Source organism: Mus caroli, unplaced genomic scaffold (assembly GCF_978045245.1).
Source record: "Mus caroli unplaced genomic scaffold, Mus_caroli_1 scaffold_17, whole genome shotgun sequence".
In the NCBI taxonomy this organism is placed as follows: Eukaryota; Metazoa; Chordata; class Mammalia; order Rodentia; family Muridae; genus Mus; species Mus caroli.
The window spans coordinates 10050982-10077500 of NW_028227272.1; the positions used below are offsets into that span (position 1 = coordinate 10050982).

General features: G+C 40.9%; 1 protein-coding gene across 2 annotated transcripts in view; it reads left to right on the forward strand.

Annotated features, from left to right (window-relative positions):
- The window catches only part of Mrtfb (myocardin related transcription factor B), a 167245-nt gene that overhangs the window by 57777 nt on the left and 82949 nt on the right, over positions 1-26519 (forward strand). The window contains exons 3-4 of one of the 2 annotated variants that reach the window (XM_029470662.2): positions 12519-12708; positions 18107-18169. In XM_029470662.2, the coding sequence (XP_029326522.1) occupies positions 12555-12708; positions 18107-18169 (217 nt within the window). In that variant the 5' untranslated portion in view covers positions 12519-12554. The remainder of the gene's footprint in view (positions 1-12518; positions 12709-18106; positions 18170-26519) is intronic. The other variant, XM_021184572.3, reaches the window with a different exon arrangement.

Here is a 26519-nt window from a genome sequence, read left to right on the forward strand (position 1 = left end):
TCTCTGTCTAGTTCTGTGATTTGCATAGGTTCACAGGACTCCTGCTTCTCTCTGAGGTTTAAAGTCTCCTCCTGAGGAAGCATTTCTCTGTTTGTTCTCTGCCTTTTGTCAATTTCTACAGTTCTGAAACTCTAGAAACAGTGTTGGTTTTGACATTGTTGTTCCTCTTTCAGGAGCCAGTGGCCACACGGTGTTCTGGAAGTCCCATTTCCATTTCATCTCGATTCCTAGAGCATAAAGTGCCAGGCCAAAGAATTGACACATTTGTAATTTTCGTAGATATTAGCAATTTTTTTCATAAAAAACTGTGATAGTTTATACAAGTATGATTTAGGCTTGCCAGTAGTGTTGCCAACTCTTGGCATTTGGCCCTATATATAGAATGAATATATATATGTATGTGTGTGTGTATATATATATATATATACACACACATTCGCACATACATATATATGTTATATATAATATATGTATATATTATAGATGCACATTATATGTGCACATGTGTTACATATATAATATATCCTGTATTATATATAATTAAAAATAGAGTTTTGTGGTAATATTTATCTTCTTATATATTACTGGTGCTGGGATTGAAGTCAGGGTCTTACACAAGCTAGGCAAGTAATCCACCCCTGAACTACATCCCTAGTACTCATGCTTCCCTCTACAAAACATTGATTAATTGATTTTTGAGATAGGGTTTTGTTAGGTTGAGTAGTCAGGCCTTAAGCTTGCTACCCTCCTGCCTTACCTCTTGAGTAATTAGGACTACAGGCTTGTGCCACCAAGCTCAGCTTAACTGGTCCCTTATAATCCTAAGGATATACTAAAGAGAGTCCTCTAAACCTATGATTTCTGGGGGATTTAGGAAAGGCTCTTTGGGGAAGTTTTGGCTTGGCTGCTGGTATGGTTGTGGTCCTGTGGAATCTGGAGCTACAATAGCAGGGAAAGATAGCTGAAGTAGTTGGGGGTTAATTAGGTATCTCTCTTGGTCACTCCATGTTATCTCACAACTGCTCTATGTAGCATCTTGGTGGCTTCCTCATGTGGTGGCAGCCTCAGGGTGGTCAGGTGGCTTACAGGGTAGGGTATCTTATGTACTCCAAAAATGAGTGTTCCAAGAGACCTTGGCAGACCTATTGTCTTAGTTAGGGTTTCTGTTGTTGTGAATATCCTGAATCTTAATCCACTGAGGGAAGCCAAGGCAAGAACTCAAAAGTGGACAGGAACCTGGAGACACGAGCTGATGCAGAGGTCATAGAGGAGTGCTGCTTATTAGCTTGCTCTAATGGCTTGTTCAGCCTATTTTCATAGAGATCCCAGCACAATCAACTCAGAGTTAAACCCACAATAGGCCAGGTTCTCTTCTATTAGTTACTAAAGTATCTTAGAGGTTTGCTTGCCTATAGCCCTATCTTATGGTAACATTTTCTCAATTGGGGTTCTTCCTCTCAGATGACTCTAGCTTATATCAAATTGACATAAAGCTATCTAGAACATCTATAATGACTTAGTCTGTATAGTCATGTGTAATTATATTTCTTCTTTGTAGAACAAATTAGCCAAGACTCAAGCAGAAGACTTTATGCTGTACAATCTGCTGCCATAGTTTCAGTAATGGAAGGAGACTTCTAGTTGAAAGAATTAGACATTTTTACATGGGTATAAAAATTGGACAGTTTCGCTCTCCAAAGGAGAGGCTGATTCTGATTCTGAAATGATTTGGATCTTTACATTCCAACTATAGAGAGACTGTTCAGGAAGGATGTAGTTTAACTCGTTCACACATGGACAGGGGTCTTTACAGTTTCTGAATCTCACATATGAAATAACACAGATACTGATGACTAGCAAGGAGAAAGAGTTGAGCTTTAAATCAGTCTCAGCCAGCAATCTCAATTCTATAATCCACCTTCGCATCTTCATTCATCTTAGTACAATAGAAAACTGGAAAAAGTGGACAGAAGGAAATGAGATTAGTGCAGAAATAATTCAAGAAATGGAAAATAGTAAAAGTTTGTACTTTGTCACCAACTATTAGCTGTTCTGACAAAGAAAAAGAGAATTCAAGTTACCAAAATCAGGAATGAGTGTGGAGATAGAGGTTCTGGCCTGCTAAGCATTGTATGGTGACTTAAAGAAGAAATCATCAGAAAGATAAAATACCCAGAAGAAATTAAACCAAAAATAACGAAAACCATAAAACACTGTTACAAGAAAGTAAAGACACTCTTAAAAGAAAGTGGAAAGGCATCCCATGGTTGGAAGAATTAATATAATGATGACTGTATTGGCAATTTTTCTGTAGATTCAACAGAATACCCTTGGGCTTCCTTAAAGATCTGTGTTTGAAAAAAAATGTGCAAGCCAAAGTTCCCATGATAATTCAAGAGACCCATAATAACCAAAACACCTTGAAACAGAGTTGGAAGATGCCCATTTTTCAATTTTAAAACTTAAGGGACAGGCATGGTGATGTACACCTTCATTCCCCAGTACTTGAGTGGCAGAGGCAGACAGATTGTTGTGAGTTTCAGGCCAGCCAGGATAACATTGAAATAGTCTCAAAGATAAAATTTACTACAAAGCTGCGGTAAGACACTGTGGTACTGACATAAAGATAAGCATGTAGATCAGTGAGAGAACTAAGAGCACAGTTATGCAATGATGCATGCATGCCGAGCTATATTTAAATGGGAGCAGCAGGACCATTCAAGTGGACTGCCTGGATGTGCATGGTGGTACACACTAGTCATCCTATCCCCTAGGAGACAGAAGGAGGAGAGCTACCACCAGGCCAGAGTGAGACCCACTCAGTTGTGGAGAAACAAATTTAATTAATTAATTAATTAAACAAACAAACAAACAAACAAACAGAAACAGCCAAATCTTTTCTACAAATGGTTCTAGGATGGCATGTTAGCATCAGAGTAATAAGGTTGAGTTTCTTCTCCATGCTACATACAATATTAAGTCCAAATGGATAGAAGAGAATTATACTTAAGAGGAAACATGAGTACAGACTTTACATATTTGAAATTGGTTATAGTTTCTTAGGTGACACAACAAAACAAGCAACCAAAGCAAAGAATGGGTAAATCAGACTTAATCAGAATTAAATATTAAAGCCTACTGTTAAGGAGGAAAGGCAGTTGGTAAAATGGGATGCAGTATTAGCAAATCTAATTTTTATACAGATTATTAAATTTATTTTTAAAAGAAGAAAACAGTTGCACAATTCATTATTATTAGAACACACAAAAGAGAAGAGGTTTTAATAGCCCATCACAGAGGTAAGTAGACATAGATGATTGGATATCTTAATATATATTACTTAGTGGACTTTGGCAGTACTCATGGAATTGTGTGTCTTATATTATGGAAATGAATAACATCAAATCTGTTGTACTGGCATTAATCTACTAGTCTGAAAATGAACCATACTTCTTGAATTTTTAAGAGTTTGAATATTATGAATAATGCATATTTCAGGTCAGAACTCTGACAGGATCATTCCAAATCCTTGGGATTTCAGTGTTAGCTTTCACTCTGTATTGACTGAAAGTGACTTTGGTTTTCTGGCAGGTGTGGCCTCTGGTATTAAGATGTAATATTAGCTAAGAATAGTTATTCTGAGTCCCAGAAATTCCATACCCATATATATTCCTAAAGGATCAAAGGCATATGTATGTTCAAACAAGACTTGTATAATAATGTTCACCACAATATAATTCATAATAGCCAAATTTCCATCATGCCAGGAATGGGGACACAAAATATAGTAAATCCACACAGTGAGTTGTTTAACTATAAAATGCATAAAATGCTGATGCTCATGACAATATGAGTGTGAAGATATGTTAAGTAAAAGACGCTACACACAAAAGCCATACAGTGTGTGTTTCTATTGCTAATGAAATGTGTACAGCAGGCAAATACAGGACACAAGAGCAGGTTAGTATTGCCAGACAATGAGAGACAAGATGAGGAAACAAATAGCCAAGAGTTCTCGGTAATCAAGAAAATATCTTATCTGCAACAGCATTAAAAAGATAAGTATTTAAGAATGAGTATTTCTTACTCACAACTATAGAGCAAGTGATAAGATGTTCACAGATGATTAAAACTGTCATTTCATACATGAGAGTGAGGCTGATGTCAACAACTCCTAAGTGTTTGAGCAAACTGATCAGACCAGAATAAATGATATTAGATACTTACTGAGAGTGTTCGTTTATAGCCGTAAAGGTGAGCTTTGAGTTATCGTCTACCCGTACAATACAAATATTTGCAAGAAGTATTGAAATAATAATTGTGTTGTAATTTCTGTTAACGGAGTCCAGGTTTCTGATTAGAGATCACAGGCATTATGTGTGAGGTGAGTTTTGGCTCTCTGTCAGATTGCTGGCATTAAATGGCCATTGCACACTTTAATTAATAGAAAGTGTGTTAAGGTCTGTCCATTCTGTTATATTCTCTTCTAGCTAAGAGTTTCAGTCTACAACAGTTAGTGTGATACGTCAGACAAGAGTGTTTCTCTCTGGTTTATTACTGAAGAACTGAATTACAAATGAGGAGCCCAATGTTTCTCATCCCACTGCTTACTGACCTAGTCACTGTGTCCTGCCTAGGTAAATGGGCTTTTTTATTTCATATATTGTAAATTTTTAAAATATCTTTTATTGAATCCCTCTCATCTCCCCATTCCTTCATATCCATTCTTGGCTCTTGCAGTCTCTCTCCAAAAGAAAATAAAAAATAAAAATAGACAACAACAACAAACATCTCACCATGGAAGCTACAGTGTGTCCCACACGATACCATTTTGCCCAAACAGCTTTACCTGCAAATGTTCATTGCAGTGACTTACTGGTCTGCTTTAAGGCCTCTAACTTCTGCTACACTATCAATACTGGATCTTTATACTCCTCTCAGATATCCTGTTGTTGCTCTGTGTCATGGAAAGCCTGTAGCTTTGGATCTGTAGGACCAGCACCTTCACTGTGCTCTAGCAGGTCATAGAGGGGGTGAATGTTGGGGTAGGCCAATTTAGAGCCTTGGATCTGGGACTAGGTAGAAGCTGAGTAGGCCTACCAGGTTTCCTATAACCGATACTACCAGGGCCACTTGTTCCACTTTTCCCAGGCAAGGGCTGACTTACCCACCTGCCACAGGTAAGGGGTGAAATGAGGGGCATTTTGAGCCCATTTCACGGCATGGCAGATGAGGCAGGGCTGGCTCATGCTCACAGTCTTGGGGTGGCTCACCTAAGCACCCCCCCCCATTCCTTGCACCTCACCTCTACTAGCTCAGGTGAGGTGCGAGGACCACTCTTCTGAGCCCTGCAGCCAGAGAGAGGCAGGACCAACTCTCCTGCTCTCCCATTCATGGGGTCAGCTCACCCACCTGCTACAGGTGGCAGAGGGGGGTGTTGGGTGGAGGTGTGGAGGTGTGTGTGTGCAGAAGCAGGAGATAGGGGTGAAGAGCTCTTATTGCTCACACTCTGTCTTTTGGGGAAGCTCACCTTGGCCTCCATCGTGTGTATTGTAAATTTAAATTTTGTTGATTGCTAATGTCAAGAAGTACAAACAGCAGCTGGGAGGAGAGAGACTTCTTTCTATTTAGTTTCCCCTTTCCTTACATTTCTCTCTTACTCTTTTCTTCCTGGTGTAGAGAACTTGCAAATGAGAATGTTATAGGTATTTTCATTTTTGTTTTAAATCAGATAAATAAAACACTTAGAAGGTGTGGTTCAGTGGTACAGCAATGACAGACCTGTCACGAGGCCCTGGATTCAGTTTTTCAGCACTGCACAAAATAAGCAATGAAATATTTAATCTGTTTAAAAGTATTTACTTCTTAGCCAATGAAAACTTCTTAGTTTTGGTTTAAACTTATCAATTGCTTTAAATGCAGTGTGTACTGAATGTGAAAATCATTCTAATTTAAAATCAGTCCTCTAATCAACTCTTACTCTTTAAGATTCATTCACATGAATAAAACTTTAAAAATAGATGCCCTAGCTAAAAGGGGCATTTTACCTATTTTAATTAGAAGTGATTGGCATTAATTCTGTCTTTTTAGTATATAAGTTGAGGAGCCACATGTATTCTGTGCTTTCACTATTCTGCTTATAGCATATGGGCTATTTGCTTAGATGATATTGTTGTATTCATCAGAACTCCCTTGTTGGTAGAACAGCACAGATTTCTCCATGTCAGGTTGAAAACAAATAGTTGGCATTCCCAGAGCTGTAATCTTGTCTACAGAGAAGGGTTAGTAAGTGAGTTTTTCTATTCACTGTTGTCAGTATTTGGCATATTTATAGTATGTTTTATCCTACATTTAAAGGCTACTTAGAAAGTTCAACTGTTACAAATAGCAGCACTATTTAGAGGTATTTATTTTAGCAAATTGTAAACTGGTGCAGCTTTCATTTCTTGGCATCTGGAGTTTAATTTGGTGGATTTACCCAGAGTCAGCTATCTCTGTCCCCAGACATACCTGTCTTTCATATTCTTGCCTGGGAATCTACAATTTTCTCCCAGTGGGATTCCTCTGTCTCTCACTACCTTGCCCTCAGTGTAAGGAGTGGCTCCTGCCTTCTACCTGCCCATCTGGCAGCATCTACCCACCCTCAGTTCTTTGCCCTAACACTTTGGAATCACGTCTCATAAATGCTATTTGAATTTAGTTCCATTGGCAGAGCCACTGGCTAGTTCCTGACATTTCACTCTCTGCCACAGTTACCTTGTCAAAATCAAAATCTAGGATGATCCCCATTACCTGTCACTCTTTTCTGCTGTTAGGGTGCCCTTCCTATGCTTCTGCCCAACAAATGCCAGCTCATCATCACAGCTTCCCTATTGTGCCCATGCCCAGGCACTGGGTTCTCTAAGGCCCCACAGAACTCTCATCTCCAGGCCATCTCCTCGTCACACAGCAATGGGAATTTGCTCTGGGCCTGTTTTACCAGTCTTTGCATAGATGATTTCTTCTCTATGAAAGAAGTAAGACATAGTGTTTCTCTGGTTAGCAATAGAATCACTCTGTCCCAGACTCATTGTAGGAGAATCTGGATCCTTCTCATCTCCTTCCCCTCAGAGGCTGTGTCGTGGTTTGAATAGGTTTGGTCCCCATAGACTAATGTGTTTGAATGCTTGGCCCACAGTTAGTGACACTATTACGAGATGTGGACTTGTTGGAATAGGTGTGGCCTTGGTGGAGGAGGTTATGTCAGTGTGGGGGTGGGCTTTGAGGTCCTATGCTCAAGCTCTACCCAGTGTGGAAGAGACCCTCCTGGCTGCCTTTGGATCAAAATGTGTAACACTCAGCTCCTTCTAGAGCACCATGTCTGCCTGGATACTGCCCTGCTTCCCATCATGATGATAATAGGCTGAACCTTTGAACCTGTAAGCCAGCCCCAGTTAAATGTTCTTCTTTATAGGACTGGCCATGGTCATAGTGTCTCTTCACAGCAGTGAAACCTTAACTAAGATAGGCTGGTTGTTACACTGAAGAGAGAGAAGGGGAGTGGGGGCATTTTTACCAAGCATTGATTCTAAGATAACTCAACTGAATTGAGATGTCCTTTTTCTATGATTTCTTTTGATCCATTTATACAACTGAGAAGTAGGTTCTTGGTTGTGTGTGATTAACTTGTATGTGTCTTTAAACACCCTTGTTCCAAAGTCTGCTGTTTTAACTTTAGTTTTGCCTTAACGTTTGAGATTCATATGAACTTGAAGAGTAGAGACACACAGCTTTGTTATGGCTAAGGTGTTTTTTGCTGTGTATAATGGATAACCAGCCATTCTGCATTTGACCAGTTGTGTATCAAACTTCTGAACTTCAGAAGCTCCTCTTAGGCATGGTTTCAGTGCCTTCTTGTTTAGCTTTTTCTGAATATGTTTGTGACCATGTTAGCTATTATGTATCACAGAAATTAGCCATTATAAGCAAGGAGGTGTAAGGGAAAGAAAATTGGCTTTGAATTTAACACTCAGTTGGAAACATGTTAACATTGAATTAAAGAGTAACTTAACCCAATAATCTAGTGTTTAAAAATATCATTATTTGTGGTATTATCTTGAATCCATTTTTTAAAAAAGATTGAGTGAGCAAAGAAGTAAAAAAACAAGAAGGAATGCCCATTCTTTTGTTTTCCATGTTTTTTCTAGCACTACAGCAGTATTAAATAATAAAGTTTTTAATTTTTTGTTATTTTGTTTTATAGTGATTTTTTAAAATTTATTTTTTTTTCAAGTCAGGGTTCCTCTGTAACCCTGGCTGTCCTAGAACTTGTTCTGGAACCAGGCTGGCCTCGATCGAACTCAAGTGATCCACCTGCCTCCTGAGTGCTGCAGTAAAGGTGTGCGTCACCACCACCTGGCTGATTACTTTTTTAATTGTAATATAAATTACATAATTTCCCTCTTCCTTTTTCTCCCTCCAAACCCTTCCATGTGATCCCTTGCTCACTTTTAAATTCATGACCTCTTTTTCTTTAATTCTTGTTACATATATTTGTCTATTCTTAAATACATAAATGAGACCTATTCCTCTGTAGAATGTTACTTGTCTGTATGTGGCCTGATGATTTGGTAATCAAATAACCTGAATAACCAATTGGTATGTGTTCCCTAAGAAAGACTATGTCCTACTCTCAGCATTCCTAGTGCCCTCAAGGTCTCCAGTTAAGACCCTGTCCACATTAGCATTGCTTATGGGTACCATTCCTGTTCAGCTCATGCTTAGACAGCAACTCTCTGGTTCTCTGGCTCCTAGGATCTTTCGGTCTCCTCTTTGCAGTATCCCCTCAACCTTAGGCGCACTGGCTGTGCTGTAGATGTGTCCTTTAGAACTGGGCTCCACAGCTGGGCTCTTTGAGTAGTTGAAGTTTCTGTAAAGGTCTCTGACTGTTGAAAAGAGACATTTCCTTGATGAAGGGTGAAAGCTACTCTTAACCAGGGAGTCCCTGGAAAATGGTGTCGAATTTGTTTTCAGAACAAAAGGTGGGTCCTAGGTTGATGTTACAGCCTTCTCCTTTTATTCACTTCCTGCCAGATGAGTGCTGGACGTTTCCTTTTGGAATGTTTCTGTTACTGAGTTCTGTACTGAGTCATTCCTTTCGCCAGTTCCAGACAATCACAGTTTTGTCACTCTGCCTGTTTCAAGCTGAGTGATGTTTTTTTACCTGACAGCTCAGTTTTGACCCAGTGAGGCAATCCATTCTAATATGGTTTCTTTTAATATTTCACAATGGCCATTGTATAACATCTCAACTAGGGACTTCTACACAGAGTGCTGTTTATAATAGATGGTGGATTTAAATTTCTAAAGAAATTGGCAAGCACTTAAGTAGACTTTAAGATGACATTCTGCAAATTTCAGAATATATTTTATGCTCTATCAAAGATGTTCACAGATACTAAGTAAAAAATTTTAACTTACTCTTTTCCCTTTGCTACATTTTGTAAAGATTTATGTAGCTTATAATTTTCTCGATTTGGGAGTGTGTGGGAGTTTAAGGTTGAGTACAGTGTCAAGGCATACGTTGAAAAAAGATCTTTCAGTATTAAGAACAAGTAATACTGCCTTGAAAATATTTTTAAATCTTTGTTTAAAAGACCCTCCAGATCATCACCATTGATGTTCGGAGTCTGTGCTTATTACCATTGTAAGGGCGTTATGGTACTTGTAACTTCAAAATATTTTGGCATGAACAGATTTTATTTTGTAGGAATAATTAATTCAAAATGAAAATTAGTGTTGAAAAATCTATGAGTTACATTTTAATTTTTCATAGTGAAATAAGTAATTTTGCCTATAAATTCATCTACCTAATAGAGCCTTTTGAATTCACCGTTCTTTGGGAGCAGTAGTCCTCAGCCTCTCCTTGGCTTCCTTCCATTCATTACCTCTGCCAGAATCATGTCTTTGTTTTTTAAAGTGTGTTAGTTGTGAGCATATATATTTCTATATTTGCTCTTAAAAAGAAGCAAACATTATCAACCTTTCTTTCAACTAGAGCAATGGAACGTTATCATTGGAAGATTAATTACTGTCTTATCGCTTACTATCTTATCACTTGTTATTGTCCGTCTTATCTCTTCCTCATTACCCTCCCTTTCTTTTGGGAGTTAATTGGGTAATTATTAGAATATTATTTAAATTCCCTCATCAGTGTCTCAGCTAAGGTTATCTGTGTTGTTGTGAACAGTTATTTAGGAATTACTGTCTTCCACCTTAACTTTCGAGTCTTTTCAAAGCATTTATTTACAATCTATAGAAATGTAAAAATGCTGCTTGCATTAGCTCCTTTCATCCATTATGTTAAAATTGTCATATGGATTTCACCTGCAAAGACCATGCCAAGGTGTCAGCTTTTGCGCTGAATTTAATACTAAAGAATTAAGAAAAGCTAGTTTCAGTTCTTCCCTTGGGCATTAGCATTGTGGTGCATCTCCTATGATGCTCCATCTGCTGCATGAATCTTCTCTGCAGTCTGCTGCTGATGCACTGCCATCTTTATTGAAGGATGTTTTCAATGACAGTGGGATTGAGGTTGGCAGCTGCAGAGACTCTAATTTTTGATGATTTCTTCTTAAGACTGTTTTTAGGTAAAATTCAACCTCACCTTCCATATTTTGGACAGCCCAGCCCACATCAGTGTAGTTGTTCTTGCCATAGCATATTCTACAGTCTTTCCTGCACATGTAGTGCTTGGGGATCTCTGAACTGAATAGAAAGCCAAGGCACACATTTGTACTCTAGAGGCTAGCTGACTTTCAACAAACGTGCAAAGACAATTCAGTAGAGAAGGTGATCTTTTCCACAAGTAATGATGTAGCCACCAGCCATTCTTTTTGTTGTTGTTGTTGTTTATTTTTTTATTTTTTAAATATTTTTTATTATATATTTTCCTCAATTACATTTCCAATGCTATCCCAAAAGTCCCCATACCCTCCCCCCCACTTCCCTACCCACCCATTCCCATTTTTTTGGCCCTGGCGTTCCCCTGTACTGGGGCATATAAAGTTTGTGTGTCCAATGGGCCTCTCTTTCCAGTGATGGCCGACTAGGCCATCTTTTGATACATATGCAGCTAGACTCAAGAGCTCCGGGGTACTGGTTAGTTCACCATGTTGTTCCACCTATAGGGTTGCAGATCCCTTTAGCTCCTTGGGTATTTTCTCTAGCCCCTCCATTGGGAGCCCTGTGATCCATCCACTAGCTGACTGTGAACATCCACTTCTGTGTTTGCTAGGCCCCGGCATAGTCTCACAAGAGACAGCTATATCTGGTTCCTTTCAGCAAAATCTTGCTAGTGTATGCAATGGTGTCAGCGTTTGGAAGCTGATTATGGGGTGGATCCCTGGATATGGCAGTCTCTAGATGGTCCATCCTTTCATCACAGCTCCAAACTTTGTCTCTGTAACTCCTTCCATGGGTGTTTTGTTCCCAATTCTAAGGAGGGGCATAGTGTCCACACTTCAGTCTTCATTCTTCTTGAGTTTCATGTGTTTAGCAAATTGTATCTTATATCTTGGGTATCCTAAGTTTTGGGCTAATATCCACTTATCAGTGAGTACATATTGTGTGAGTTCCTTTGTAATTGTGTTACCTCACTCAGGATGATGCCCTCCAGATCCATCCATTTGCCTAGGAATTTCATAAATTCATTCTTTTTAATAGCTGAGTAGTACTCCATTGTGTAAATGTACCACATTTTCTGTATCCATTCCTCTGTTGAGGGGCATCTGGGTTCTTTCCAGCTTCTGGCTATTATAAATAAGGCTGTTATGAACATAGTGGAACATGTGTCCTTCTTACCGGTTGGGACATCAGCTATTCTTAAGCCACCAGTGTTGATTCAGATCTTACTGCATATACAAAGCTTTGTGTCTTAGACTTAAATTTTTTTGTGTCTAGAAGGAAACACAGGAGTTGACCTTTGTAGCCATGAGCTAAATTACACCATGGTAACAAGCAACTCCAAGTCCAAGTCTCAGTGACGTAAAATACACCTTTTTTTCCTTAACTGCTTTTTCTTTGCTCCGTCTTAGTTCATTCTGAGGCCCAGGCTGGTGAAGGAGTCTGTGAAGTACTGCTGGTTGCTTTGAGTGCTGATTTAATTTAAGAGTTCCCCAAAATATAGGCACTGGGGTGGATCTTCAAGCCAGCCCACGCCTTCATTTTTACTAGTGTTTGTTGACTTCTCATCTAGCATGTGTTGAAATCTTTAAATGACAGTGATAGCTATAGTTTTTATGAATCTTGATACAATAATATATGCAAAGTGCCTTTCAGGTTCTATTTACTGTGATAGGAGCCATCTCCCTGGAGTTGTTGAAGGAGCCTGAGATGCAGAGAGGAGGAGCTGGCAATGGGTGCACAGATAGAACTGAACTATAATGGACCTTGAATGCCTGGCTTAATACTTTTGTGTCAACTGGAGAAAACTTAAGATACTATTTCATTTTTAAATGGTTTGTCACTTTCTTCAACAGGCTGCGTAAAAGAGGTGTCTCAGTGATTGGAACACAATGGATCACACAGGAGCCATAGACACAGAGGAAGAGCTGGGGCCTCTAGCCCATCTTGCACCAAGTCCTCAAAGTGAGTCTGTGGCTCACGAATTCCAGGAACTGTCTCTACAGTCCAGCCAGCACTTACCCACTCTGAACGAACGGAAAAATGGTGAGTCCAGCTGCATGTGGGACTCTGATTTAGATGGTCACCCTTTTAGTGGGTGTAGATAACTCCAGATTATAACTCTGTATGAGTTACACTTGGCAAGCCCCATAAGCGATGTTCCCTGAGAAGAGGCAGGATTTCACTTCCCATGAATTTCTTTGACCATGTCACCAGCACCTGTCTTTATTCACAGTACTACATTTAGAAGTCAGACTTAGATTAGCCTATCTTGGACTGGGAAGATCTCTTGCTGGAAAGGCATTGTGAAGTTGCTGATACCAGAGAAGTGGGTGTCGGCCATGACTGCCTTCTTCCTTTTACCATCTCTAGTGAGTTGGACCTTAATTTCAGAGTGGTAAGAGTTAGCCCACTCAGTGAATGCAAGGCCTTCTTGGGTGATTTTTATACTAAACGGCAGAAGCTGAGCTAGATTCTTTTTGGATTTAGTTCTTTCTTGTATACAAAGTGAATATTTTCTATCCAGTCCTTTTTAGTGTGGTAGATTCTCATTGATGACAGAGGCATCCCAGAGTCCCCAAACATGAAACTAATGAGTAAAGACAGACTAGATACACTTAGTTCTAATACAGTGTAGTACACTTCAAACCTAAACACAGTGTGCTATTCAAAGAGCACATTGACCATACTCTAGGAGAGCCCAGCCCAGAACTTGATGGGTTTGCCTTGTTGTCAGAGGCCTCATGCCTTTACCTTTACAAATAAAATGATTTTCCTACAGAATGTTTTCCATTCACCCTGTTAGGTGTCCTAGAGTCTGGGCTCTCCTTGCCAAGAGCAGAGTACTTCAGGACAGGGATTTGCATGAACTTCCTGTGCCTTAAGAGTCATGTACCTTTGTGTCCTGTTAAGTTCTGCCCTTGACCATCTTAGCTTAAGCAACACACACAGACTCAGTTCTGTAAGATTGCTTTGAGGCATTCTGTCTCCAAGAGCCTGGCTTTTCTGTGAACAATGCCTGAGACAAACATAGTAACTCAGAAATGAGTAAATACAATCAAGCTGCAGTGCACTCCTGGACCAATTTCCTGTCCCAGAGATTTGAGTAGGGTTTGGTATAAAATCAGAAGGTCAGACTTCTCACAACCGGCAGGGTGTAGCAGAGGAGGGATGCACACAGAGTGGCTAGACCTGGGACATGTGGTCCATGTGGAGACCATGTTCACTCACCAATGCTCATTTGCATACCCAGGTGTAAGATGGATACATGGATAGCACAAGGTCCTCTGAGACAATTATTTTGTTATTTTGGTGCTAGGGACTGAGCCCAAGCACTCTACCACTGAAGTCCTCTCCTTCCTGCACATGTCATTAGGGAGGACGATGAAAGGTAGAGGGTTAACTTACTAAGATAGCTATACTTTATAAAATAATGCAATCATTTGTAGAAATATTGCTGTTCCTACTGTCCTCGTTACTAAAACCACAGTGTTCATCAGCTGGCATTCCTCCCTTGCACTCACTTCCAGGGTTCATCCTTGTTTCTGTCACTCTGAAATCCAGCAGCTTTTAAGTTACCCATGTGATCTGACACTGAACTTTTCATGCTAGACCTTAAGCACCACTCATGCAACAGTAGAGCTGTTTTCTCCAACCGTCGTCTCATGTCCATGACCTTTGTGACGTAATGATTTATGTTTGATTCGTCACCGTTTGTAGTTGTACATAGATGTGGACTTTTGTTTTAGAATAAAGCCAATTTGTGTTCCTTTTTTAAGCCACATGCATATTGTTTAGCAGTTCTGACTCCACAGGAAGCACATGCTGCCTTCCAGTCTGTCTTATGCCTGCCTGTTTGTTTCCCAGACCAGCTACTCTTACTAGTGTCCTCTGTGAGAGAAAAATGTTTGACTATTTTAAAGAATAGTTTTGAAATACTTTTTGTAGTAACAGTATTGTACTTTATAGCTTAGAAATAAGGAATGTATTGATTTTTTTCTTCCATTATCATTATAGTGATTCTACAAATATACATTTATTTTTGAATGAAGTTGGCTTTTTAGCCAATGTGTTTTCCCCAAGAGTAATTTCTGCTCAGGGTTAAGCCATGAAAGAGCATCTCACGATGAAGTACATCTAAGGATTCAAGTAGGAGGTAACTCCCTTGTCTTTCCTAAGATGACTGCAGAAAAACTGTAACATCCACCTGCTTTACACACACATCCAAGGTGTGAAAGTGATTCTTGTGTACAAGCGACCAGAAATCCAGGTAAAAACCCTAAAAGGGAGATTCTGGTCAGGGGAGAAGAACCTGAGTCAGGAGAAGTGAGTTAGAGCGATGTGCTAACTGTGGGTAATGACATCTTGGCATTCCTGGACAGTTGTGCGAGTCGAATCTGTGTCCTCACCACAAACACAGTGTGATTCAAGGCTTTACTTAGCCACCCCATAGAGTGTGCATGTTTCAGTTACACATAGATACTATGACTACCATTTTGTCCAATTAAAACAAATTAAAATGTTAAATAAAAGAAAACCATGTTTTGAACAGAACATTATATATATGAAAGATAGGTGATAGACCTGACTTGCTTGCTTTCTTTGATGTTTTAATGTATGTTACTCATACTTTTAGGTCTTCCTAATCTTATGTTTAAGTTATATCAAAATGTTGGTATTAGTCTCAAAACCACTTACAAAGTATTGAGTAACAAAAAATTGTGTGATTCACGTGTCCCAGCTTGTGTATTTTGTAGTTATGCCTGTGCATTTGAACTTTCCTCACTGTCGCTGCATTCTCTTCTGCATATGTTGGATATATTGTAGGTGTTTAAGTGATTAGTGATTAGTGTGTGGGCGGATCGCATCATTGTAGCCTATGTTGCTAAAATGACACCCAGTAACATCTCAATCAGGCAGTCACTCAGGCAGTCAGTTTTTCCACATGGGCCCTATAAAGGATGTAACATGCAGTGTTTCTTTATAAAAAGAGCCTACCCACAGGGCACTGAGCTTCATTCTGGCATAGTACACAGGAGTTAGCTCCATCTTATTTCCATATAGATGCTGGCCTTTAGTATTCAATGAGAAAAGCTCAGGTGGAAGACATTTAGGTAGATGCCACATTTCCAAAAGAGCTGCAGCCAGATCTTTCCTGTGTCCACACTCAAGGGGAGCTCTACTCTGGCGGACACTGTTGTGAGGTTGTTTGCAGGAAAGGAAAGCAGGACAGATGCAGAGCTATCAGGCATTGCCAGCATTCCTGCAGAGAAGCTACTGTAGCTGCTTGATAAAGAGCTGCTTGGTATGATAAAGAGCATCTTGGGTATTTCAATGAGTGAGACTCCTCTCACTTCACACAGCCTCAGGCTCACTATCAATAATATCTATGTAGTAGTAGCAAAGTTAGTGCCTGCCACCTGCCTATTGTGAAAGACTTTTGATTATGGCCTCCCACCTCTGTCTGACTCACCTAATCTCATCCAAAACATTTACTGTGAAATGGCATTTGTAGGGTCCTAGTAAGGACACATTTCTTTTCAAACATTCAGATCATTGATTACCATAGTTAGGGACTTGAGCTTACAGCCTCATCTGAAATTTTTTCTGAGATGTTTTTCCCCCTTACATTATATTTATTCAGTGAACAACTTAGACCCTTTCTTGCCTTCTTGTTAATGACCTTTCCAAGAGAGGAAGTGACGTACTCAAGAGTTGGTTGCGCACAAGGAAACAAGAGAGTCCTTAGCTTGGGACTCAGCATAGGGCTTTATCTAGCCACACACAGGGAACTTTCCAGACTGTGGCCCTGAGCCAAGGGCAGACACCTTAGTGAATAACAGCTTCTGTTCACAGCTGCTCTGTTCTTTGCATTTTCAGAGAACATTTCCCCACCCCTCACTAGCCTGTTAGTTCAGGTGTTTGGAAATGTACAAACATAATAAACACTGTTCTTGGGCAGACTCTGCTCCTTGGCCTGCGTATGAGCTGGCACAGTGGAGTGGAGAGGTGAGCAGATGGCCAGTGTTGTCTCTGGAGCCACAACACTCTGAAAGTTCACAGACAATGAACAGACAGCAGTGGATGATTCTCTGTAAAACTCCCCTTGCTCGCCTTCCTCTTGGCATTTGGGTCCACATGCTTACTCTTCAGGGCATCACTAAACACTGTGGCAAGGTTTGATGGTTTTTCTATATTTATATATTCCATATCTAAATTTTTAATTTTTGCAGTCACTTTTTAAGACTTAGACTAAACACAAATATAAAGTTCAAAGACAAATTCTAGATGGCACCTGCAAATGAAATTCTTCACTGGTTGTGGCAGAAGATGGTGTTTGTGAACAGTTTATCTCCTGACTCCTTCAGAATGAAAATGAAGCCTTATAAGCCCCTAGTGCTGAGGTACTCCTTTTCATAATGGCTTTATAGTCTCCTATTGAATAACTTGTTTTGTTTCACAATGCCTATAATTACCTATAACCTGTCTGCCTTCTTCTGCTCTAGGTTTCTTATTCAGACAGTTGTTGTTAGTAAGGATCTAGTTTGTTTCACTATGTTGTGAATACACCCTCCAGCATATGCTGGTGGGAGGGGAGCAGGAGGGCACCTTTTCCACACCTCTGAGTTGGGTGTGAATCTGATCTGGTGCAGCAGGTAGACAGCCACAATGCTCAAAATACTCATACATATGTGCTTTATGGCTTGCTGGTACCCACAGTTTCAAAGGTACATCCTTAGGGCCATAGACAACCCCCACTCCCGTAAGAAGAGTCATTTGTTTGGAGTTTTAAATGGTGTCTCATAAAGAAATGCCCTTGGAGCATCAGCAATTATTATATGTACTGAAAAGGCGACTTAGAGACTAGAATAATTAGCAATTTAGTTTAAGCTGACATTGAAATTATACCATCATAACATACACAAATGCCTAACCTGAATACTTTAAAAGGCTTTTTTTTCTAGGTACTAGATTCAAAATGAATGGTTTTTTTTTTTTTTTACATAAATGAGATGGTTTTCTTAAAACTAGAATCTACTATATGTCTTATTAGACATTGGACTGGTGAATAATGAACTAATTTGTAAAGTAGGAGTTGCAATCCCTCAGAGAGCATTAAGAAAGAGAAAAGAGATATTAGAAACTGTACTCTGCCCTACCTATGAAGAGGTATTGGGAAACATGAATGTTTTGTTCAGTGTCATTCATCGTATACTTTAAGATCAGTAAAGCAGTACTGTTGTAACAGAAACCACAAGATGAGCAAGGATAACAATGAACTGGTTCTTTCTTTCTTCCTTTCTTTCTTTCTTTCTTCCTTTCTTTCGGTGTGTAGTTAATGATCACATAGACTAGGAAGCAGTAGTAGTACCCAGTGTTTCTAACTCCTTTAACCATGCTGTTGGCTCTTCTGCCTCACTGCTGCCCTCACTGTTATTAACAGGAAGTATAGTCTTTGGGGAGTCAGGACTGCAGCTTCCTCTGCCGGCTCAGTCTGTGAGCACAGGTAAGTCTGAGAAGCAGTCTGTCACAGCACACCCATCCCAGTGTCTGTCTGCAGCTTCAGCCATTGTTCCCTCTGGCTGCCTTTTTCATCACATCACGTGCCCCTCTACGTCATTGTCACTGCTGTTCTGTGTCCTTCATTAGGCAACACAGCTGTCAATATGCTCCCACATCAGCCCCTGATGACTTTTCCATAGATCCAGAGTAGTCACATGTCATGCTATTAAACATATATATGAGCTCTCTGTTGTCAAGTGCTCCTCATTGTCAAAAGGAAAGAGAAATCGACTTGATGAGTGTTATTCTTAATATGATGGGTCTACCTTAGAATATACAGTATTCTCTTCCTATGGTTCTCAGAGGTTGGCAGATATGTGTTAATGTGCTGATGTCAAGTTTAAAAGGCACTATTTCACCTCTTTTTAAAAGCCCAAATGATCAGTGCCTTTTCTTGTCATGTTTGTTCCTGTTTTCATTGAGAAAGTGCTAATATTTGTATTTACTATCTAAGATGTTGTTCTGTGATCCTTGTGTTTAATAGGACATAATAAGAAAAGCAAGAAGCCTCATTTGCCACTAGTCTTGGGTTCCTGCAGGCTGCATTTAGAACCTGCCAGGTGTTTGGATGGTTGACAAGCTGCAGACTGGGAAGTTGATAGCAACAAAATTAGAACACTACCTGGAATAGACGCCTCCTCCTGACAGGGCAACTGTGCTGCTTGCTGACTGTTCAGCTTGCCCAGCCTCTCATGGAATACTGCACTTAAAACAGTCAGTCCACATCTCTCATGGTGTTGAAAATTGGCACTTCGAGGATAGGAATAAAGATACTTTTCTTTTTACATTTATTTATTTATGTGTATGAGTGTGTACACACATGCTTATGCCATGTAAAGGCATCGTGGTTCTTTCCCTCCCCTGTCTCTACCATATGGGTTCTGAGGATTGAGCTTAGACCATCAATTAGCAGCAGGTGCCTGGACTAGCTGAGCCATCTCACTGGCCATTGAAAGATATATTTAAAAAGTATTACTAGCAAACAGTATTGAGATGACCGTTAAGTGCCTTACCCTAAAATAATTCTTAGATTTCCAGCCTCTAATACAAGGCCCGCAATTGAGAACACCGTTTCTGTGAAATTGTTGGACGTGTAGGTCTCTGAAAGCAGTTCCCCTGACCATATACAAACAAGCAGTGTAGAGAGGATTCTGGCTGGACACACAGGGTACGTTGTAATAAGCACTCAGTATTTCATGCTTGATGAGCAATAACCTCTGAGGAGCAGCACACAGAGTGACTGAGAACAGCAGCTCTGACACCAGCCAGGGCCAACCCCTAGGTGGACCTTTACTATCTGCATCTTCCTCCCTCTGCTTGCTTCCCTCCTGCAGACTGGAGTCCACATCTACTTCCTGCCCTGTAAATCAATTTGACAGGAGAGTAAGTTACTCTATAGGGTTTAGAACAGTGCAGGATGAGTGTGGTTACTTAAAGAATCTGTTATATTTGTCCATGACAAAGGCATATCATTTTTATAGGTTTCTCCCAATGATGTTTTATAACTTGATGGGTTTGTTTTGTTTTTTAGTAGTCCCAGTAATTTTTGCTTCCATTTCCACAGTGACTTCTTTTTAAAGAAACTAAAATGGCACCCAGCTTCTTCCTGCCACTCAGACACCTTCACAATACTGACAGGCAGCTTATGGTCCCTGAGAGGGCAAAAGCAGTGGGCACAAGGTTCCCAGGAAGCTATCTCTCATGGGTCCTGCCAGTTCCCACAGCCCTAGCATTCCCTGTGCATCAGTCAGTGTCTACAAGGAAGGACTTTCAGATTGTAAACCATGTGAAAATACAAATAGGCCAACATTCGGGCTCTCTAGGGACCCTGCCATCCAGAACAGACTCCAAGCTGACATTTTCACAGGCTACTTGCAGGAGCCCCAGTAGGGTAGGTCCAGGCATCAAGCTCCTGAACAGACCCCTCCATCACCCAGGGCTGGAGTGCATCTGCTCTCCCTCCCAGGTTCTTATTGAGGAGATTAAATCACTAGGTGTGGCTACTGAGATCCCGAAGGCCTGTGGTGTGGATGATGACTGCTGGGCAGAAGACATGCGGTATTTTAAAGTAATAAAATGTTTAGGGAGGTTTCTTCTTCTAGGTCATCATCTAAACTTTTTTTTACTTCAATTACAGGAAATCTCTGGCATAATCACATCTCTATTGTTTTTGTTATGACTTGATTGAGTTTTTTCTATTTAACAAAGAAGTTAGATTAGGTTCAGAAATGACCCACTAAAAAGTAAACATGGATGTTAAGAACGTGTTGGTGTTGCTGTGACTTGTTTCCCGTTGATTTTGACATGCACACAGTAGACATGCTTGCAGGGACTTAGAATGCTCTTCTGAGACATCGTGCAGTGATTTGCCTGAGGCTTTAGGTTCAGGCAAGGGGGCTGTGATTGGCTTTATTTGGATCCCTTTCAATACTTTATTGTGTACTAATATACTTTTCTTGTTTAGCATTTTATATGTATGTTCTATGTAAAATAACTTTATACACACATGTAAAACTAACAATAAATGTGGAGGGCAGAACCCAAGTGATTTGGAGGCTGGATTACTTCGAAATAGGTAATTAGGATTGATTTGACCTATAGTTGGGTGTAAATGCTAAAAGTCCTGGGGGTTTCCTGCCGGAAGCCCAAGTGACATGTCTAAAATTCCAGAGGCAGGGCAGGATTCCACACTGGAAATTAAGGGTGGGAGATGTTCTTAGAGGTTTCTTTATGTGTCCTCCTATTTCTTTTCAATGAGTTAACCCTTAGATGAATCTACAGATTTCAGCTATTAAGAGTTCTACACAATTGGAAATTTCTGTATCCATTTCTGTTGTAGTACTGTAATATGTTTTGAATAATGTTTTAAGGGATATGAACAAGTAGATGTGTTCTCAACTAAACCCCTTCAGGTTGGCAGTATGAATAAAATGTATTTTATCATATTCTGTTGGGGACCCAGGATAGTTTAGATGTCCCTAGTTTTAAAGGAAAAAAGAAAAAGGAAGGAAACTAAAGTGAAGTAACAAATTGGTCACAAGTAGTAACCGAATTGTGTGGCTCTTGGTCAATGTGTAAGCTATAAAGGCTGGAAAGGATGCATAGACGAGTGCTTTTCTCAAGCCAGGGTTATACGGCTGTGTAACTAGATACGGTCCTGATACCACCTCCACCTTCAGGTCTCTAACCCCTTAACCATGTGTGCATGTGTTAGCCTCCATTGTTTTTAAAAGAACTGGAATGTGATGATGAGCTAGAGAGCTCTGCTTGTGTAGCTGTGTGCTTGAGTCTTTGTAGCAGACAGAGTGTCTTCCCACAGAAGCACAGGACAGAGGGTTAGTGTTAGTTATTTGTCTGTTGCCTTGATAAAATGCCATGACCAGAAGCAAGTCTTTGGGCTTATGATTCTAGAGGGAGAGTCCATCCATAATGTCAAGGAGAGCCTTGGCAGCAGTTGCTCTAGCAGACTAAGAAAGCACATTCATCCATGGACATGGAGGGTAAAGAACACACTGTAAGTGGAGTGAGGCCCAAGCCCAGTGACATGCTTTCTCTAGAAAGGCCACACTCTGTAACCCACCAAAGTAGCACCTAGTGTTCAAATGTGTGAGCCAATGGGGACATTTCTCATTCAAACTATCACACTAACACCTCAGAGTGATGTACAAATGTCATAATTCTGAGGATTTTAAAGATAAGGAACTTGGCATTATACTAATGAAATCAAGTTCAGATTCAAATATGGACAGTTAAATAACTTGGGAATTGTAACTCAAGGCCAGGTAAGGTTTTAGAAAGTATTCTGGTTTTTATTTTCTTCACTAACACTTTCTTGTAGAAATGTATGTACTGTATAAGCAACTAATTCTCTTATGCACCCTTGAGGGTAGAACATTGTGTCTCTGTCAGATTTCACTTATGAAACGCTGTCTGCAGTCACCAGTGATCTTCTGTTTACTCGTTCACCATGTATTCAGAAATTTAAAGCTACCAGTTATCTTTGTGGCTTTATCTTTCTTATATATAATTCATTCTCTCTCTCTCTCTCTCTCTCTCTCTCTCTCTCTCTCTCTGTGTGTGTGTGTGTGTGTGTGTGTGTATGTATGTATGTGTATGTATGTGTGTGGAGGGGTTACATGTGAAAGTTGTAAGAGTCTGTGTATGCATGTGTGAACATATGGTCGTAATGTTGTGACTATTACCAGGCTGAGTGTCTGGGCTTGGGCTTGGGCTTGAGTTTTGCTGTCTTCATTTTAAAAGCACTGGATTTTTGGCTTTGGTAAGCATTGAGTAACTTTTAGGTCACCTCAAAGCCTTTTGTAAATTTTGCCTGTCAAGATCTAGGGGTACTTTTTTTTAACTTTGTATTGATTTTTTTGTGACTTTCCCATCATGCACCCCAGTCCCACTCATCTCCCTGTCCCCTTGTATCTGCCTCCTGCCCTTGTATCTGCCTCCTGCCCTTGTATCTGCCTCCTGCCCTTGTATCTGCCTCCTGCCCTTGTATCTGCCTCCTGCCCTTGCAATCTCCCTCCCTCCACCAAAATAATAAAAACCACACAAACAAAACAAAATAAAACATAGAAAACATCTTGTCATGGAAGCTGTAGTGTATCACAGAGTGTCCCCACAACACACTCCTCTCTGTCCACAGATCTTCACTTGTGAATGTTCATTACAATGAGTCATTGGTCTGGTTCAAGGTCTCTGGTTTCTGTGAAACCATCAGTATTGAATCCTCATTGGGCCTGGTTATCCTTTTGTTGCCCTGTGTCATGGAAATCCTGCAGTTTGAATCAACAGGACTGACACTCAACAGTTCACAGATAATGCAGACTTGGGGTGGGCTATATCAAGGCTCTGGATCTGGGCCTGGGTGGTAGCTGGGCTGGTCAGCCCGCTGACTCTCCCTTATCTGTACCACCAGGGCACGCTATTGAGCACTGCTCTGGCTAGGCTGCCCAATGCTGTCATCAACAAGAGGCAGGGCCAGCTCTTGCTCACTCTCCCCCTCTGACCGGGCTTTCACACACCTCACACTCCCAGCCCCCACCCCCATTGGGAGGGCCAGCTCTCCTGTTCTCCTGCTCTGTCCACCCCGTGGCAGCTCTTGGAGTGTGCTGGGGACAGTGGTTTAAGGGCACTGACTTTCATCTCCCTTGGCATCTCTGCTGTTGCCCTGCCATTTGCCCTAGGGAGAGCTTTCCACTCAAGTTGCTTGGAGCATGTGTGCTATGAGGATACTTAAGCTGGTCATTTTTTACTTAGCCTTGTGAGAAAATCCATCACATAGAGCACTTCCATCAGCAGAGACATCAGGGCACTGTCACACAGGTTTCTGGACTCTGACAGCACAAGTCTTTCTTTCAGAAACTTAACCTGCAATGTCCAAGCTGGCTCACCCTCCAGAGCACTGGGTCTTGATGCACAGCCTATTTTCTAGTGTGTGTGAGCGATGCCTCATGTGTGTGAGCAAATGCCTCATGTGTGTTGGGTTTTCTAGTTTCTCATGACAGGAAGTGCTTGTGACTGCATCGTGACCAAATCTGTGGGGTCTGGCACTGGCATTTTATTGTGAGGCTTGTGTGTCTTCTAGGGTGTGTAGGGCTGAGCCTCTGATCAGTCTACAGCCTCACTGTCCTCTCAGTGCTAGGTTTTGGTGCTTTGAGCAATGAAGGAAGGAACAATAAGGAGAGCAGCTTTCCATATCTTAGCTGGCAAGAGCAGCCTACAGGATCTTGGGACCCTCCTCAGCCTTCTGTGCCTCCTGGAGTCAGTGGCAGAATTACACACTTCTAGAAGCTCATTTTCCCTCAGTTCATAAACATCAGAGAGGAAAGGTTTCTCAGACTGGCGGAGTCTGCTCCCCACTAATAAAGAACTAATTATATGCTGTTTTCTCCTTAAAGAACCACTGAAATAAATTTAACAAGGAAAACACTTTGCCTCAGTATTTGAATTAGATCCAACTTGGCAAAAGAGTGACCCCTTAAAGATAACCACTGGATACACTTCTCATCTCACGGGTGTATCAAATGGGAACTTCGTTGTCAGAAACATCTGATTCCACTAAGAGAAAAACGAGGAATAAAATTATAAACTTATTATGAATGTACACTTTCCCACCCTCTCCCATCCTGACTACAGGAAAGCCTCCACCAAAGCCTGCTCCTGGGAGAAAGCCAGAGTGGAGCAGCAAGTTTTGTTTGTCAGCTGGCAACAGTCACACTGGTCTCCTTCTCCCTCCCCTCTCACCTAGTGCCCTCTTCCTGCCCTTCTTGCTCTCTTTAGTTCCCTACGCAGTTCCTCATCCAGGGTTGTATGCATCTCTGTAGAGTCTTAGGACTAATCATTGAGAGAAAGTGAATAATATTTGTCAGTCTGAAACAGGCTTATTTTTTAACATGTTATCTCCAGTCATATCCATTTTCCTGGGAATGACATGCTTTCATTCTTTATCAGTCTGTTTGTCTTGATCCTTGTGCCTCCACTTCCCAAGTTCTAAGACAACAGAGATGTTCCATCATGTGCAGTTCCTTTCTTTGCTATAGTATATATTCCTCATCATGTACACATAATGCTATCTGTGATGGTTTATATATGCTTGGCTCAGGGAGTGGCACTGTTATGAGGTGTAACCTCTTTCAACAAGATGATAAAAATGAAATAGGATATTACTGTGCTCACTGGACACACTGCTCAGCCCCTATCTCACCGTAATCCTGGGAACACTGACAGACTTTCTGTGGTCTCCTCTGCAAAGGCTGTGCCCAGTTTTGTTATTGGGCTATTGGTTTAAGGTCCACACCTCAGCTCATAGAGCTGTCATCACTGCCTACATGTGATATTGTAAACCCATCTCCTACGGAACCAGAGAAGTTGAGAGACCACAGAGAGTGTCTGGTAGCTGACTGAGTATACTGGACATCTGTGTCAAACTGCAAGAACAATGAAGATGAGCCACCTGGAGGCAGGGAGCTAATGTGTCCAGGTGGTGTTCTGTAGATCTAGATCCTTTGAATGTAGAAAGCCAAGAGTAAGCAGAGTAAAATTAGAATCAGCTCTTGATCGATACTTTGGAACTGTCGAGTTGCCAGACTGAGATTTTATCAAAGGAGTTTCATAATACAGAATTCTAATTTATTAACCCACATTCTATGTATATTGGTTTGGGTTTGGTTTTGTTTGTAACTTGTTTTGAGACAAGGCCTTGCTATGTAGTCCAGGCTGGCCTACAACTAGACATCCCCCTCCTTAGCCCTCCCAAGTGCTGGCACTGCAGGCATGGCTGCCACTCATAGCCGATCATTTACATTAAGGGTTTGGTTGCTGTAATATGCTAATACAGGATATTTTCATCTCCATACTGTGTCCTTCAGAAGCTGCTGTTCCCTTGCTCCTTTCTAAAGCGCGCAGTCAGCTACCTAACACTTAGCTTGGGGCTTCTTAGTCACTGTGCCACTTACAAAACCAAGTCATCTTCTTTTCTTCACCCCTTTGCTAATACAGCCAGTGACACCTACAAACAAGCTGTTGTCGGTTCCTTCTGTGGTGCTGCATGTGCCACCTTCTTCCTTTTTGCTGCACCATAGGCCTGGATCCCATGAGTACACAGCCAGATACAGCCCTGAGTTCTGCAGAGAAAGAGGTTTTCTTCCTCAAAGAGGCAAAGCATTGCACTTGTGAGATAGGATGTGACTTTCCCTGTAAGGAGGCTAAATAAGGCAGAGTGGCTGCTCTGAAATATAGTTTTATAGATAATATAAAGCTGCCGCAAGAGGTTATAAAGAAGGCTACAAAGCAGAAAATATTGCTTTTAGACAAAAGCTAAAGCCACCTCTAAGGTGGGTTTCCTCTTCTTGTTACATAAAATTGCTTAAAATGGTGTGAAGGTGGCCATACATAAAGCCAGGTGAGGCTGAAGGTTTTACAAAGAGCAGGTTTGCTTTAAACTTCTCCTGAAGGTGGAAGCATTGTCCTGCCAACTGCTGGCCTCATTGGCTTTGCCTCTGTTTCAGTTTAGCCAACAGCTATTGCAGATTCTATCTTACTTACTACTTAGTTGCTCTGACAAAGCACCATGACCAAGACAACTTAGAGAAGAAAGAGCTTATTTGGGCTTATGGTTCCAGAGTGATAAGAATCCATAATGGCTGAGCAGAGGCATTGCAAAAGGAGTAAGAATAGGAAGCTGAAAGCTCACACCTGACCCAAACCTGAAGCAGAGGGAGCAGACTGCCCATTGCCAGTGACATACTTCCTCCAGGAAGACATACTACCAAACTAGGCCACCA